Source organism: Chlorocebus sabaeus, chromosome 1 (genome assembly GCF_047675955.1).
Source record: "Chlorocebus sabaeus isolate Y175 chromosome 1, mChlSab1.0.hap1, whole genome shotgun sequence".
Classification (NCBI taxonomy): Eukaryota; Metazoa; Chordata; class Mammalia; order Primates; family Cercopithecidae; genus Chlorocebus; species Chlorocebus sabaeus.
This window is the reverse complement of record NC_132904.1, coordinates 99,329,343-99,346,586: the sequence shown is the minus strand read 5'-3', so window position 1 is coordinate 99,346,586 and position 17,244 is coordinate 99,329,343. Positions and strand designations below refer to the sequence as shown.

The window sequence follows — 17,244 nt, the reverse complement described above, 5'->3', positions numbered from 1 at the left end:
CAGAAAGAATTTCAGTCCAGTGAGCAATGTAACTCATTTCAATTCTACAACTATTTATGGAGCAGCTACATGGGCCCATCACCCTTTAATAAATTGAGTACAGAATTAAAACCACCCAAAGGGAATATACTTCCTTCTTTTTCACAGACCCTCTTTGTTCTATTGTGCCCATGAGGTTTTCCTCCTCAAGAACCAGCAAATCCAGTCACAATCAATAACAGCCATTACAAATCAGTTTCAAAAAAATAAATCACCCCTTCTAAATTTCTTCTAGATATTATCTTCTATGTTTTGAGTATAACTGTATATAGTATAGACTATAGCTATATATCTACACTTTCCACTTACATCTTTTCTTTGCTTTTATAATGTCTTTCTTAAAACTCCTTTTAGAAGTTCTGCACAATTCTGACTTTTACCAAGTCAGCCTACTTCTCTCAAAAACACAAACATAAATTGTCTAGAGAACTCCAGTCAATTTTTCCAGAGGGGAAAAAAAAATGCTTCAGTTTTCTCCTCTACCAAGACAGGAAGCACTTCCTGGAGATTAATCATTATGTTGCCTTGCAAAATTGGGAAGGTTAAGAGAAATTAGTAAAGTAGGTTGTATCATCCTACTTGGAATTTGGAATTTTTGGAAATGGTCCTGCTGCCATTTGGATGAAAGCAAGGATGAGTCAAGCTGCGGATGATCCAAACAAACACTGTCACTCTTTAAAAGCTGGGCTCCTGAGGGTGGACCTGCACGGAGGCAGGCAAGAAAGCAAGGCATAGAGACAACATAGAGCTAAGTAAAGCCGGTGGAAATGAAGAGTCTTCCAACCCTACTGTTGCTGTGTGTGGCAGTTTGCTCAGCCTATCCGTTGGATGGAGCTGCAAGGGATGAGGACACCAGCATGAACTTTGTTCAGGTAATTAACACTAACTGACCTGGCCAGGTGGGGAACTTCCACAGTAAGCTCAAACCATTCTGTGTGTCTTAAAACCCACATAGAATGCTTGAGCGTACTGTGTAGGAACAGGTCAAGAATAGAGAGTTATAGAGTGTTGGAAGTGGAAAGGGTCTCATTAACACACCATTTGGGCTTCTCCTCTTACGTAGGAAGAAACAAAGGCCAGAAAGGTTAGGTGTTTTCTTAAGATCACACAACACCATAGCAGTAGCAGCACTGGGGCTTAAGGCACACGAATAACAAGTGGAGAGTGGATGAACCGTATCCTACTTTGGAACATCTTCAGTTTTTTTTTTAATGCAACGTAATTTTAGCTAAATATTTATGTTGCTAGTATCATATTATAAAACCTGGCATTATTTCAGCAAACTAGAGAAATACTCCAAATAGATTGAGAAAAGTAAGCAACTGCAAAAACTTACTATAAATAGATAGTTATAGTAAAAATTGTAAGAATGACCTAAAAACTATACTTATTCTGTTAGCAATATCTAGAAAACTACTACGACCTTGAAAAAGATGTTAAACAGTTTGTTAGAAGAAAGGACAGTGGTCCTGTTGTCAAAAAAATCCGAGAAATGCAGAAGTTCCTTGGGTTGGAGGTGACGGGGAAGCTGGACTCTGACACTCTGGAGGTGATGCGCAAGCCCAGGTGTGGAGTTCCTGACGTTGGTCACTTCACAACGTTTCCTGGCATCCCAAAGTGGAGGAAAACCCACCTTACATACAGGTAATGGTTCAGAGAGGTTTTCACATGAGATTAGAATTTTATAAACTATGTCATAGGAGAAAATAGTATCCTCTTCAATTTTTCTCCTACAGGATTGTGAATTATACACGAGATTTGCCAAAAGATGCTATTGATTCTGCCATTGAGAAAGCTGTGAAAGTCTGGGAAGAGGTGACTCCACTCACTTTCTCCAGGCTGTATGAAGGAGAGGCTGATATAATGATCTCTTTCGCAGTCAGAGGTACAAAAAAAAAAAAAAAATCAGAACAAAACAAAACACAAAACAAAGCAAAACCAAACAAAAATGTATCCATTCATCTATCTGTTGTTATTATACTGGAAAAGGCCCAAAAGGGATCCTCATTACCTATCTTTCCAATAATTTTTTTTCCTACTAGAACATGGAGACTTTTACCCTTTTGATGGACCTGGAAATGTTTTGGCTCATGCCTATGCCCCTGGGCCAGGGATTAATGGAGATGCCCACTTTGATGATGATGAACAATGGACAAAAGATACAACAGGTTAGTTACACATCTCTCAGAATGATTTTGGCATTAATTTTTTTATATGTAGAAACCTCTTAATAACAAAGAAAGCTCAAGAAATGAGATGTTCTGGATTTTCCAGTGCATCAGAGATCAGCAGAACATATTTTTGTTTTAATTATTATTGAAAATATTTTCAGATGCTTTAACAGTTTTCCTACATTGGTAAGCACAATATAGGAAATATCATTAAGTATTTCTTTAATGACTGTGGATCTTTGTGATCTAGGGGTAACCATTATTAAGAAAAATTTATCCTATCGAAATGCAAACATTCAAGGGATAGCATATTGCACTGAATCTACACTAAAATGTGCTCTGGTTGTTGCTTATGTAATTTCCTCCATTTACTTCTTTACTCTTCAAACCAGAAATCAGAATTAAATTTCAGAAACTGAGATTCTTTTTTTTTTTTTTTTCCTGGCTGAGGCATTATTTTAGTACTTTTAGGTTAAAAGAATTTTTATGGGCTCGTTCTGAAGGAAAAGAGTAACTCCCAAATACAACATCCGAACTGTTTAGGTAGAAAAATGTTTCTCAGTTCGTAACTGTATATTTTGGGGAATGACATCCAAAGTTTTCAAAAAAACCAGCTAAAACAATTAACACTGCTTCTAAAAACATAGAAAAACAATACTATGTCTGAGGTTTAGCTGGGATTCATAATGAAAACATAAACCTCTGTAGGACGTGCAAATGTGAGTTTAGTCCTGGATAAAATTCTTGATTTGGTTAATGAATTCTTGTAAAGAAACCTTTCTGCAAACTCTTAAATGAGATTGTTCCTAGCATTACAAGTTATACAAGTAATACTAGCAACAGTAAAGTAGATTTACTTACTATATTGATCATAATATAGTAAGTAAAGGCACCCAGTGCCTCCCAATTTTAGCATTATGGGTGTTTTTAAAAATATGAAGGAAGACCAGGCGCAGTGGCTCACACCTGTAATCCCAGCACTTTGGGAGGCCGAGGCGGGTGGATCACGAGGTCAGGAGATCAAGACCATCCTGGCTAACACAGTGAAACCCCATCTCCACTAAAAATACAAAAAATTAGCCGGGCGTGTTGACGGGCGCCTGTAGTCCCAGCAACTCAGGAGGCTGAGGCAGGAGAATGGCGTGAACCTGGGAGGCAGAGCTTGCAGTGACCCGAGATGGCACCACTGCACTCCAGCCTGGAGTGCAGACTCTGTCTCAAAACAAAAAAAAAAAAAAAAAGAAGGAAAAAATTTTGAATAAAAACCAGTGTTTATGTATTCTTATGTATTCTAAATCTGTTTCGTGACAAACGTTAGACATGAGTGGGCATACTGTGTTTTAAACCAATTTTGCAAATTCTATAACATCTATCATTATTCAAGTTTTAGTCTCAATATGTACTTCATGATGATGAGACTGAAACATTATGAATTAAGATGAATATCGTTTCCTTTAACTGAGACTGCAAATGGCAAATGTAAATATATTAAAATAGTGTTTAGCTTTGCATTGACAAATGAAGGTAAATATTTGATATGCTAAACAAGTGGGTTCATTCCATTCCTGAGTACAAGAAAAGGGACCTGGTTCTTCCGGAGTTAAAATGCTTGTGAGGCTGGGGGTGGGTTCGGGAGTGTGGGGGACAAGTGGATGTAACTGGGAAATCAATCTCAAACATTGACTTCAGGTATGAGTTTTAAAACACACTTAGCTTTCCACTAAGTGTGTAATTAGTCAATTGTTCAGTTAACCAACAAACATGGTGTAAAAAGCCCTGTGTGGTTCCAAGAAGCAAAAACCAATACAATGCACAGCAGACCTGTGTAATGTACATGTATTTAAAAAATAAGTAACTATTGTTTTTGATTTCTTAAATAGGGACCAATTTATTCCTCGTTGCTGCTCATGAACTTGGCCATTCCCTGGGTCTCTTTCACTCAGCCAACACTGAAGCTTTGATGTACCCACTCTACCACTCACTCACAGACCTGACTCGGTTCCGCCTGTCTCAAGATGATATAAACGGCATTCAGTCCCTCTATGGTGAGTGACGCTGGGAAAATTAGCCATTGTGGTTTTGCAACGATGGTCTTCAGAAGAGCTGTCAAATGCTACATTTAGCTGAAAGCACCGTGAGAATGTTTGGAAAGCACACAAATGGGCATATATTGAAACGTATCACATTTCCCCTGATGTTCCCTTTAGGACCTCCCCCTGGCTCCCCTGAGACCCCCCTGGTACCCACGGAACCTGTCCCTCCAGCACCTGGGACACCAGCCACGTGCGATCCTGCTTTGTCCTTTGATGCCGTCAGCACTCTGAGGGGAGAAATCCTGTTCTTTAAAGACAGGTCAGACTGAAAAATTATATTTTCCTATCATTTTAGTCTACAATGCTTAGAAAGGAAAAGACACAGAAACTTGATAGAGATTTTTAAACATTTAAAACAAAAACGTTTCTTCTGAGCTTGGAATCATTTAGATTTGGTGCTGCCTTTTCCCACATTTTCCTAAAATTGCCAGGTTCATTTTTGAAGGCTCAGGCTAATCTGGTTCCTGTCTTCTAATTGCTATTTCCAAATGTTTTAAGTCACAGTTACTTTTCAAAAGGCATGAGTAGATCTCTAGAATAATACTTTTATTTTTACTTCCTTTAAAAATGACATCAGGATCAACATTACATTTAATCAAGCAATTTACCTACTGATGGATAAATACGCACATGACAAACATTCAAACAGCACAAATGAGAAGAAAATTAAAAACTTTAGTTCCCAGTTCCCCCTATATTCATCCAGAGTCAAGACTTTTTTGTGCATCCTTCCAGAATCTTACTACACGTATATAAGAATATATTTATACAGCACATACATGTATACACATACTGCCCAGCTTTTGGAAGAGGGTATAGCATACGCACTGTTTTGCACACATTGCAGGTAGTTAAAGCTTATGCTGGGCTAATTCATTTGCATGATAGAATAATTTTTCTTTCATAGAAAACATTCCTCTGGAAACCTATGACAGGAGACTCGCTGCAGTCTTCTGAAGAAAAAGGAAAGAAATTTTCTAATGGCCATATACCTGATTTCTATCTGTCATCCAGCCTAGAAGATGAGAGAATGGGGGAAGTTGCGTGAGGCAAGATGGTGAGGAAAATATTCTAAAGGTGAAAGACTGTTTTTCAATTTACATTTCTTTTTACATATATTTTAGGCACTTTTGGCGCAAATCCCTCAGGAAGCTTGAGCCTGACTTGTATTTGATCTCTTCATTTTGGCCGTCTCTTCCTTCAGGCGTGGATGCCGCATATGAAGTTACTAGCAAGGATCTTGTTTTCATTTTTAAAGGTAATTATTACATCATCATTTGTTTAACTTGCTAAAATAAACCCTCTCATAAGAAATTGAACACCATTTTCCTTTTCCCTACTGCATCAAGTACTGGCTAGTACAGTAGTCAAAGGTAATGAAGAAATAACCAGGGCTGATATGATTGTATATATATTTTATAGACGATAAAAATAAAGACAGGAAGATAAATTACCCAGAGTTGTAAATTCTCTCATTTGACCTTGGTTTATTCGTTCAGTCTGCAAATTTTTGTGAACAGCCCACTGTGAGTTGGTGACTAAATCTAAAATTTGGGCTACTTCTTTACCATGAAAATCAAAGATGCTAAAGTGTATTTCTAAAGCTAAAGGGCTTAACTGTTATAATTCAATATGACTCTGAATTATTTATATTTAACAGGAAATCAGTTCTGGGCCATCAGAGGAAATGAGGTACAAGCTGGATACCCAAAAGGCATCCACACCCTAGGTTTCCCTCCAACTGTAAGGAAAATCGATGCAGCCCTTTTTGATAAGGAAAAGAAGAAAACATACTTCTTTGTAGAGGACAAATATTGGAGGTGAGATGCAAAAGAAATGACTTTGCGTGGAGCCTAATTAGTGAAATTAGTTTCTTTTTCTAAGGAAATCCCTCACCCCAACCTTAGGCCTGCTTCTCTCTTAGTAGGAAGGATGGGACTTCAGAAAACTGTGGGAAAGTTCTTATTTTAAAACAGCAGCACTTTAAGCTCTCCTGCTTTGAGTCCCAAATGCAGATGGCTGGCGCTTCCCTTAGTGCTGTTGCCTCAACTGCCTGGAGCCCCCTCTCCTCTCCTTAACCTATTCAAATCCTGCCCATCCTTCAAGTCCTGGCTCAAGTCTTATCACCTCCATGCAGCTTTCCCTCATGGACTTTAGACCCGTTGGGAAAATGTTCTGAGAATCCAGACCACCATTTAGCATTTCCTTCCCATTGTCTTATAGTTTGGCTCACTGTCTCACTGTGTTTGTTACTGTCTCATTGTGCGTTTGTCTTGTCTTCCTAACACTACTATATGATATCCAAGGGCTACCTCTAACCTCACCCATTTGTTACCTCTGCCTGATAATGATGGCACATTTAAGAGATGATGAGCAATAGCAGTCCAGTTTATGGATACAACCCAGCACTCACAGACAGGTTGATTCCTGGGTCATTTGCCCAGACTTTGAGACATCGAGGCCGACCATCTGATATCCAGCCAATGAACTAAAAACACACATACTGTGCTTTGCTTCTAATCCTAATCTCTTTTCCCGGGAGGCCACCATAGAAGACTTAGATGTGCAGGGTGGGGAGGGCAGGTATATATGGGCCAATTGTGGTAGGGAATTAAAATTGCATTTTAGATGTTGATTCAATTCACTTTATATATATGTTCACACTTTCATGTCTTTGTGACAAAAAGATGATTAAGATTCTTTCTGTCCAGGCTTAAGAAATATAATGACAAACAGCATGTGCTACATACAGCAGGATGCTGCCCCTGTTCTGGATGGAGATATGGCTTTAAGAACTCTTTGCAGTACCATTAAAGTCACATATTTCTATAGTCCCAAATATGCTTAGTGTTTATTTGCAATACTTACAAAGTTTAGTAAAATTCCACGTTAAACCTAACATGATCTAAGATGTTTGGTAACATGGCCTCTATGGAACACTGAGCTGTTTCTTTTACTCGGTACAGATTTGATGAGAAGAGAAATTCCATGGAGCCAGGCTTTCCCAAGCAAATAGCTGAAGACTTTCCAGGAATTGACTCAAAGATTGATGCTGTTTTTGAAGAATTTGGTAAGAGGATACTTACTTACTATGTTGGCCATGGAGCACTTGAAACATTCTTTGATATCAGAGACAAGAGGAGCATTGAAACTTTTTAATAACAAGTGTTTTTTAAGACCAGTTCCCTCCTCAAAATTTTGATTTGCCTACATTTGTACTCATTATAGAACTACTTCACAAAATAACTTGTTTGGAACCATAAAGATAATTAACAAATCTTGCTACTTTATCTTATACATGCATATAAAACCGTGCATATAAAATCAAAGTGCTCGAGTGTCACTTACTCACATCTCGAGCTAACATGTGAAGTCAAGCTTGAATTTCAGATTACCATGTTAGCATAAAAATCCCATCAAATGGTGTGGCCAGATTTAATATTGGTTAGCTGGCCTTCTCCTCCACCCCATCTTATTGCTGCTACTAATTCCCAGGGAGATTTTCTTCTGTCTTTCCTGAGTTGTCAGTCATTGCCCATGCCGGTCATTTGCAAATACTTACCTTTCCATTGCCCAGAGTTTACTCAAGGTAAGTAAGTGGAGGTTGATGATCTTTATTGAAAGGTAACCTGATCACCATGTTTGCAGAGTACTAAAGGGTTCTCTGGTGTTTTGAAATCGTTGCTATGCTTCCTAGGCTGCAATGCAGGAAAAAGGGAGGAGGATTTTTTGGGAAGAAAGAAATAGGTGATCAGAGTTTCCAAGCAAGTGGAGAATTTATCTGATCGGAAGCAGAATAACCTTGTAACCTGGAACCTGGCTTTGTTGTTAGAGAGAGCTGGCACGGAGTGCTGGCTCCATCCTTCCTTGCTGAGTAACCTTGAGCAAGCATCGGAATCTGTCTAAACCTCAACTTGTTCAACCTGTAAATGGAGTTAGACATACAATCTCATAGGGTTGTTGCAGAAATAAATGAAAATAAATTCATGTAACAAGCTTGGCATAGTCCCTGACATAAAGTAAAACTCTATAAACACTTTCTATTTTTAGTTCTCTATGACTCTGAGTTTTGTATATTGTCAAATGTCTTTATTTGGAAAAAATGTCTTACTATTTCCCTTGTCTGTATTTGAAGGATTTTTTTATTTCTTCACTGGATCTTCACAATTGGAGTTTGACCCAAATGCAAAGAAAGTGACACACACTTTGAAGAGTAACAGCTGGCTTAATTGTTGAGAGAGAGATGTAGAAGGCACCATATGGGAACTTTAAATGAAGCTGATAATTCTTCACCTAAGTCTCTGTGAATTGAAATGGTTTGTTTTCTCCTGCCTGTGCTGTGACTCAAGTCATACTCAAGGGAACTTGAGCGTGAACTCTGTATCTTGCCGGTCATCTTTACATTATTACAGGGCATTCAAATGGGCTGCTGCTTAGCTTGCACCTTGTCATGTGGAGTGATCTTTCCAAAGAGAAGGGGAAGCAGTCATGTGCAACAGACAAGTGACTGTATCTATGTAGACTATTTGCTTATTTAATAAAGATGATTTGTCAGTTATTTTATCTTATTGTTGTATTTGTTTGTTTCAAGGGCAAGTTATTCTCACAATTTGGGCACACTATGGGCAGAGCATGATCAGTCAGTAGACTAGAGTCTCCACGGCTTGGGGTTCACAATGGGTTCCAGAACTGCAGAGAATCTACAACTTGCCCTCCTCATGAACCCTGCGAACGGGATGCTTATTTCTACCATCTAGACATTTGATGTGTCCTGACATACCTAAGGCAAAAAATCGAGAGGGATTGTGACATTATAGAGGAGGCTCTAGGAAAAACTGTGAAGGGAATCCTGTACTCATAGCAAATTGCCTCATTTGCACACCTCATTTTACAGGATGAGGAAATCAAACTTGTTTTTGATCTTTTCCTTTTACTTATAAATTCCCTCAGTACAGGTCCCTCCCCTGACCTAGCAAGCAAACTTCCTCATATCTACCCTATTCACACGTTAAAATATACTCTTGTACTCATTTTGTATCTGCCTGTGCCTGGAGGTAAATGCCCATTGGCAAATGACGATTCTAACATTGGTTTATCATCCATAACTAATGTCTCTAGCACAATGCCTGGTACATGATAAGAGCTCATTCCCTTTTTAACTTATCCATTCATCTGAAAGTAATTTACAAATCATATTCCATGTGCCAGGCATTATGCTAGGTTGCAGGCATAAGAATCTGAAAATAATGGACACAGCCCCCTGCCCTCATTGAGATTATAATCCAGCAGAAGGAATACATGCAGATAACCACAAATATAAGTATGCAATTATAAATTTCATAAGAGTTATAAAGGGAAAAAATAATAGGAGGATCTACTTTGAACTAGACAGTTTTAGAAGAACTTTTAAGGGAATGGCATTGAAGAATGTGTTGAAAGGAGGTGTGGAGACTAAGTGGGCAGACAATGGCTTGGACCACATGGGCACACTGGAGAGTTAGGGATGAGAGTAGAATATATAGATATGAGATAGATAACAGGACTTGGTGATGGATTAGATATGCAGTTTGATAGAAAAGGAAATGTTCAGAGTAATTCCTAGGTAGCTTGCTTGAGCATAAGAGCTGATGGTGACGGCATTTACTGAGATGGGGAAACACTTGGAGAGAAGAAGGTTTGTGAAAGAAGGGCAATAGTTGGGATGAATTTTTTATGTTTGCCCATTTTTGAAATGTGTTAGAGAAATTCAAGCACCCATGAGCTAAAGGCATCTGAAATGCAAAAGAGAGGATATATATATGTACACATATATACATATATACGCACACATATATATGAAACATATATCTATATGGAAGGTTTCAACATTGTGGTTATTCTTAAAACCAGAAGTATAGGAGAGATCATACGCAGAGAGTTTAAGATAAAACTAATGAATAGCAACATTTGGTCAAAATTTACAGCATTTCTTTATCAACACGAAATCCAAAAGTTAAAAGACATTATGCAATTTAAACAATTTTCCTCCCACCCCTGTTTCCAACATCTAACTCCTTTTCTCAGAGGTAACTAAGCAGATCTTTCTTGAATCCTTCCAGAGTTATCTTATGCATACCAAGCATTAACATAATCTTTCAAAATAAAAATGCTACCATGCAAAGTTACACTGTCTTGCTCTTTGATTTCTTTCACTTAACATATCTTGGCAGTTATTCCACATTAGTACACGCAGAATTGCTTTATTCAATCTTTTTTTTTTTCTTTAGGTGCACCTAATACCAAGAATACAATACAAAAGGCCCAAATACAATGAAAAAACACATTTGTCCATTGACACCAATGATAATGCTCTTTTAGCACATGCCTGCTGAATGGAATGGGGATTTAATAAAGTTCACTCCTGAAAAAAATCACCAAGTGAGTCTCACCACAGCCAACATCCTTAAGCAATCTAGTTGTGAAATGAACGTTTATAAGGCTTCAAACAGCTTAAACCTGAAGTTTGATACCACACCTTCATGTTTGCTCAGTTCTCAATAAGATTATCTACAGTATTTACAACCATTCAGAGGCAAACATTAAAACCACATTCATTTAAGACTCAACAGTTCCCATAAATATGTACAGTTATTATGCATCAATAAAAAAGAATCAAGTAATATAGCGCCTCAAACTAAATGGTTAAATATATGAACTACTTATACTGACAACTAACATTTGATTTTCCGTGACTATTTAAGGTTGGTTTTTAGCAAATAATTCCTTTAAAGGCAAAATTCGCCTCATTTGATTTTTGACCCAGCAGTTCAACAATGATGAAGTCCACAGTCTTACTGGCAAAACCAACATGTTGAAAAGTCCTCATTTAACGTCTGGATAAGTTCTTGAAAACTATGATTTTAAGCAAAGGGATGCATAAGGAAACCATTTTTCCCACAGGCTAATTGATATAAAGCAGAGTTAAATTTCTATGGCATATTTCTAAGTCACAAAAACATCACCAAACTTCTAAATAAAGACCAAAACACTTCTAAATAGTAAACACTGTAGGCCCAGCATGGTGGCTGACGCCTGTAATCTCAGCACTTTGGGAGGCCAAGACGGGCAGATCACTTGAGGTCAGGAGTTCAAGACAAGCCTAGCCAACATGGTGAAACCCTGTCTCTACTAAAAACACAAAAATTAGCAAGACATGGTGGCATATACCTGTAATCCCAGCTACTCAGGAGGCTGAGGCAGGAAAATCGCTTGAACCAGGGAGGCAGAGGCTGCAGTGAGCTGAGATCGCGCCACTGCACTCCAGCCTAGGTGACACAGCGAGACTCCATCTAAAAAAAACCAAACAAACAAACAAAGTAAACATTGAAATAAATGTGAGTTATGCATACATTTAAGAAAAATTAATAAAAAACAAGTAAGATAATTATTTACCCTCTTGTTCCAGGTCAGAGTGTGGAGTGGCTGGAGCCCATCCTGGCAGCTCAGGCCAGCCCTGGATAGGACTCCATTCCATCATCACAGGGCACGCTCACACCCACTCACACTCGCCAGACTGTGACCATGTGAGCCTCACGTGCACAGCTGTGGGATGTGGGAGGAAACCAAGTACCCAGAGAAAATCCGCACAGACACAGGGAGAACTTGAAAACGCCCCACAGACCGCGGCCCTGACCGGAAATTGATTTTTTTTTTTCTCTTTGACGTCATAACTAACCCATGTTATTTGAGGACCTGCTGTTTAGAGTTTCTTTTTTTTTTTTTTTGAGACGGAGTCTCGCTCTGTAGCCCAGGCTGGAGTGCAGTGGCCGGATCTCAGCTCACTGCAAGCTCCGCCTCCCGGGTTTATGCCATTCTCCTGCCTCAGCCTCCCGAGTAGCGGACTACAGGCGCCCGCCACCTCGCCCAGCTAGTTTTTTGTATTTTTTAGTAGAGACGGGGTTTCACCGGATTAGCCAGGATGGTCTCGATCTCCTGACCTCGTGATCCGCCCGTCTCGGCCTCCCAAAGTGCTGGGATTACAGGCTTGAGCCACCGCGCCCGGCCTAGAGTTTCTAAGTCACTATGCTCCAGGGTAAGAGTAATGCATAGTCCATTTTCCATTTTACTGGAATTTATGTTCAATTCATGATTTAAAGCCTCCGAGTTGTCATTTCTCCAAACTGTCCTAAGACACTGTTTGCCTTAGGACCTTGTTTCTCCCTCTATTTTCTTCAAACAGAAACATTTCTCAATTATCTACATGTTCCCAAAGAGGAATACTTCAGAGGTGGCCGCTTCTTTGGGATAGTGCAAGTCTACCAGGCCTCTGAAGCAAGAGGGATGGAGAGGGAAAGAACTGAAGTGCAAGGTTCCTTGGTAAGTTTCACATTAGTCATTAGGAGCTGGGGAGTATAAGAATGCACACGTATGTTTACTGTGGCACTATTCACAATAGCAAAGACTTGGAACCAACCCAAATGTCCATCAGTGATAGACTGCATTAAGAAAATGTGGTACATATACACCATGGAATACTATGCAGTCATAAAAAAGGATGAGTTCATGTCATTTGTAGGGACATGGATGCAGCTGGAAACCATCATTCTCAGCAAACTATTGCAAGGACAAAAAACCAAACACCGCCTGTTCTCACTTATAGGTGGGAATTGAACAATGAGAACACTTGGACACAGGAAGCGGAACATCACACACCGGGGCCTGCCCTGGGGTGAGGGGAGGAAGGAGGGATAGCATTAGGAGATACAGTAAATGACGAGTTAATGGGTGCAGCACACCAACATAGCACATGTATATATATGTAACAAACCTGCACGTTGTGCACATGTACCCTAGAACTTAAAGTATAATAATTTTTTAAAAAAATGTTTTTTTTTTTCTTTCCTCTCAAAAAGTCTGAGTGTTAGTGTAGAAACGAGTACTTGGCTGTCCCCCCAGGGACTTTCTAGTAGTGGGACTGTCAGCGAAACATTGACTGAGAATATGACTGGAGAGTTTACCTACCAGGCGTAAACTTCCAGGCACTCTATTCATTTTGGGCTTGTTCCAGTTTGTCTTCAGTCAGGGCCAGATCACCTTTCATTTTTAGGAAAACAAGTTGATGACTCGGTCAACCATTGTTGATCCGGCTATGCTGGGCCACTGGATTTGCTGGAGGTACTAAATTCGGGTAGGGCGCCTCGCATATCCTGCCTCTTGTCTGCTAGTCGCATCGCAGGGATGTTTTCCCCGCGCAGACTCTTGCTGCTGTTGCTTTAGTTTTCACTGAGGTTAAGGTCAGCGTTCTTGCCTCCAAAGCTTGCGCATGTGTTTCATATTGTTTCCATTTTAGAATTCATTCATCTCGGACCATCCGTTTGAAGTCTGTTTCCCCTTTGGGGAAGAGGGTTTTTTCTTGGTCATCTTGAATTCGAAGAGTCGCCTCCCAGATGCGGCCGTGGTGACCCACCGCCAGCCCCACCAGGGAGGAAAGGAGAGGGGGCAGGTCGCCAGCGGAGCCGGATTCGTCGTACCTCGCCCTGGCTCTTCCCCGGAGTCTGGCGCCCCTCCGCGGCCAGGAGACTCTGCGAGCTCCTGCTTATTGCACCAGCTGCGCTCAAAGGAAGAAATACGTAGCTTATTCAGTCCCCTGTTGGTGATTGAATAAATACATTTATACATGAAATAAATGCAAAAACCAAAGAAATAAAATGTTAAAATAACAAAAACATTAATTTGAAATAAGTGTAAATATTAAAAGAAAATAATTGTATAACATTTGAATATACTTATGTATTATTATATTTAAAATTAAAATATATTTAAGATAAAAATAGTAAAACATAAATCAAATAAAATTGTGTGCATCAGTAGATTATTTTCAGTATTCAGTGTATCAGTAGCTTATTTTTTAATATTTTGCTATGATATCCAGTGCTACAATGAATATCCTCAAGCACACTTGCATATTGGATGGAAAGTCTAATCTCCAAAGACTGAGCAGAGATAGAGGAGCTGGAAAACTATTTGTTGGATTCTCCAACATGAGGGTCACTGATGCTCTTTACAACAACAGCGTTGGTAAAGTAACAGAGCTGAATTCTGATTGAAGCTGATAGAAAAGTTAGCAAGTTAGGGTGCTTTTGGCTATAGGTAGCAGAAAATCTCAACTGATTTAAAAATAAGGAGTTTTTCTGGTTCATATTACTTAGAAGTACAGCACTAAGGCAGGTTTTAGTTTCGGCACAATCAGAGTTCTGGCTCCATCACTTTGCTGTTATCTTGATTCTGTCCTTGTGTCAGTTTTGCCTTGAGGCTGGCTTTCCTCATGGCAGCAACACAGCTACGTTGTTTAGTGTCCAGGCAACACACCGTCTTAAATCACCACCTTCAAACGTGAAAGGATAGTTCTGAGTTTGGACTGTCCTCCTGTTTGGACCATCCCTTATCATACGGTCATCCTAGACCAATCACCATGGCAAGGAGGATCAGTCAATTTCACTGCAGTCATGTTTTTGTTATAGAGTGAGGTGAAGGAAAGACATTGAGTCACCAATCTCCGTCCATCTACTACAAAGAGAAACTGGAAGGCGAGAAAGTCGAAATAACAGATGCAAATAATTCTTAGGAGACATTGTGCTGAGAAGGAGGTGGAAAATATTTTCTCTGTGCTATCAGACCTGATTCATAGTTCTTACGCATGTCTTAACTGTTAGGCTGGTGGTTGATCTCAATAATGCAGAAATATAAGTTTAGAGTAATTCAGTAGCATTGTCATAATCACATAGTAAGTACATAGCCAGGATCCAATTTCATATCCTTCTAGATTCAAAGATCATGTTCTTATTTTGTCTAGGGACCCAGACAGTAAATCAGCCTGGCTGCATTATCTTTTTAGTTTTGACTCCATTCTGAACTAGGGGTTCTGCAGTGTCATACCACATGACCACACTGGGGCTGGTTCTTCTGCAGTTCTTCAGTTTAATATCCCCACAGCCCAAGGGCCAGGGTTCTTTTGAGTCTGATATCTAGACCTGCTAAGTTTCTGTGTGCTGTCCTAAATTGTAATGAAAAATGGAGAACCTCACACCAGCTACTTATGAATTTCCCCAAGCAGTCTTGTTCCAGAAATGTTGGTTTGTTCCAGGTATGTATTTTTGTCCTGACAAGCCTGTCACCCGAATTTGGCACCGACCAGAGGCTAAGCCCCAGGGACCAAACATGTAGCCCATGTCAGGACGAGAACAACCCTAATGGTGACTGATGCTGAATCCCAGAATGATATTTGATAGCTGGCTCAATTCCTCTTGCTTCAGGCAGGTTTATTGGAGTACATTTGCATTTACAGAAAATCATGCAGTGACACTAGACTGGGGGAGGAACATTAGACTGGGGGCAGGGGAGGAAAGCAGAAGCTGGGAATCTGGTTTGGACTCAGCAATAAACCAACAGAAATATGGGTTTGACACAAATGAGAACATTAAAGATAAAGTACAGAATCTCATCAGTTAGCAAGCAGATGGGTTATAATGGCAGAAGCATTTAAGTAGCCTATTATCACAAATCAAGCAATACGGAGATGAGCCGTGATCCTATTGTGAAGGAGCACAGTGGGAAGAGCGCATTGAAGCTACTCAGATCTGGCAGGAATAACTTGTGAAAACAGTTTTCTGTAAAATTGAAAAAGTTGGCAGGGCTTAATTATGAGAAAGTGTCCAACTTGCTAACCTGGGATTTGGGTAGAATCATCCTGGAAGCAGCACAAACATCCTTTGCCTTGATTTACAATCACTGATAATAATCTGTGTGTAAAACTTCAGTGGCTGTAGTGGACCTAAAATAGTAATTATCTTTTCTTTGGTTGGGAGCAAATTAGCTACTTCTGGAAGGAATATATGTATGTACATTTTATATAATGCATATTATACATAATGTATGTAATGTATATTGTACATAATATATTATATTATACAACGTAATCTAATATATGAAAATCTATTACATTATACATAATGTATATTATGCGTAATGTATGTAATGTATATTATGCACAATGTACATAATGCTTATACAATGTATATGATATATAATGTATATATACTATATAACATTTATGTGTATTACATATTTATACAATGTAGATCATATATAATGTATGTTATGTATAATATATATTTAATAGAGAGAGAATGAATACAAGTGAGACTTTGGTTTAAGGAATGTTATTATGCTGTGTTATGTTTTGTAGTCACTGCTATTTTGAATGTTTTCTGTTTTTAAGATGTTTGAAAAGTGTATGAGAATTTGAGTTAAGTGAGTCAATTGATTGATTTATTAGATTACTAAGCATTACTTAAGTGTTTAGAAGTATCTAGCTTGTTGGGTTTTAAGTCTGCATAATAGATTTGCATTATCTGAAAAACTTAGCTACATTAAAAGTGTAATTATGATTTGAAGTGTTGATGAAAATATTACTTATGAATTCAAATAACATTAAAAGATTAAGGATAATTTATTATTTTTACTGTACAAATCAATAAATATTAATCAAAGCTAGTGAAAATGATTGTACTTTTTATACGAATACACTAGATTAATAAACAGAATAACAAGATTAGAAAGCTGAACTTAAAATATTAAGAAAACTTAGGATTTAACTCTTTAATAAATGGAATATTATTAAAATAAAAGTAAAACTCTAAGTATTAATAGGCATGCAAGAAAAGTCCCCCTTAGACATTAGCAAACCCAACTGAAAGGCTAAAGTGTATTACTATTGCTACCTTAACACAGAAGGGAAACAAATACTTTATATATACTATCTCATTTAATTCTCACCTATGAAGAAGATATCATTAAACTCTTTTACAAATATAGGGATTTATAAAGAGATTGTACAACATCCTCAAGGTCATATAGATAGTAAATAGCAGAACCAGAGATCTAATCCATCTTGTCTGACACCA

The 17,244-nt window shown here is 38.6% G+C and overlaps 1 protein-coding gene and 1 long non-coding RNA gene across 2 annotated transcripts; one reads left to right on the top strand and one right to left on the bottom strand.

Annotated features, from left to right (window-relative positions):
- The first annotated feature begins 718 nt into the window (after positions 1–718).
- On the top strand, positions 719–8,861 carry MMP3 (matrix metallopeptidase 3). Its single transcript, XM_008020668.3, has 10 exons — positions 719–911; positions 1,439–1,683; positions 1,776–1,924; positions 2,082–2,207; positions 4,091–4,255; positions 4,418–4,562; positions 5,428–5,561; positions 5,964–6,123; positions 7,270–7,373; positions 8,439–8,861. The coding sequence occupies exons 1-10, from the start codon at positions 807–809 to the stop codon at positions 8,537–8,539; spliced, it is 1,434 nt and encodes a 477-aa protein (XP_008018859.3). The 5' UTR covers positions 719–806; the 3' UTR covers positions 8,540–8,861.
- Positions 8,862–11,140: 2,279 nt separating this feature from the next.
- LOC140709442 (uncharacterized) lies at positions 11,141–13,913 on the bottom strand. Its single transcript, XR_012089937.1, has 2 exons — positions 13,304–13,913; positions 11,141–11,631 (listed from the first exon to the last, which is right to left on the bottom strand). It is a non-coding gene; the product is annotated as an uncharacterized lncRNA (long non-coding RNA).
- Positions 13,914–17,244: the final 3,331 nt, after the last annotated feature.

Coding starts and splice junctions, on each gene's coding strand:
- MMP3 (XM_008020668.3), top strand. CDS start 807: ATGAAGAGTCTTCCAACCCTACTGTTGCTGTGTGTGGCAGTTTGCTCA. Junction 1,684..1,775: donor AAAACCCACCTTACATACAG/GTAATGGTTCAG, acceptor TTTCTCCTACAG/GATTGTGAATTATACACGAG. Junction 6,124..7,269: donor GTAGAGGACAAATATTGGAG/GTGAGATGCAAA, acceptor TACTCGGTACAG/ATTTGATGAGAAGAGAAATT.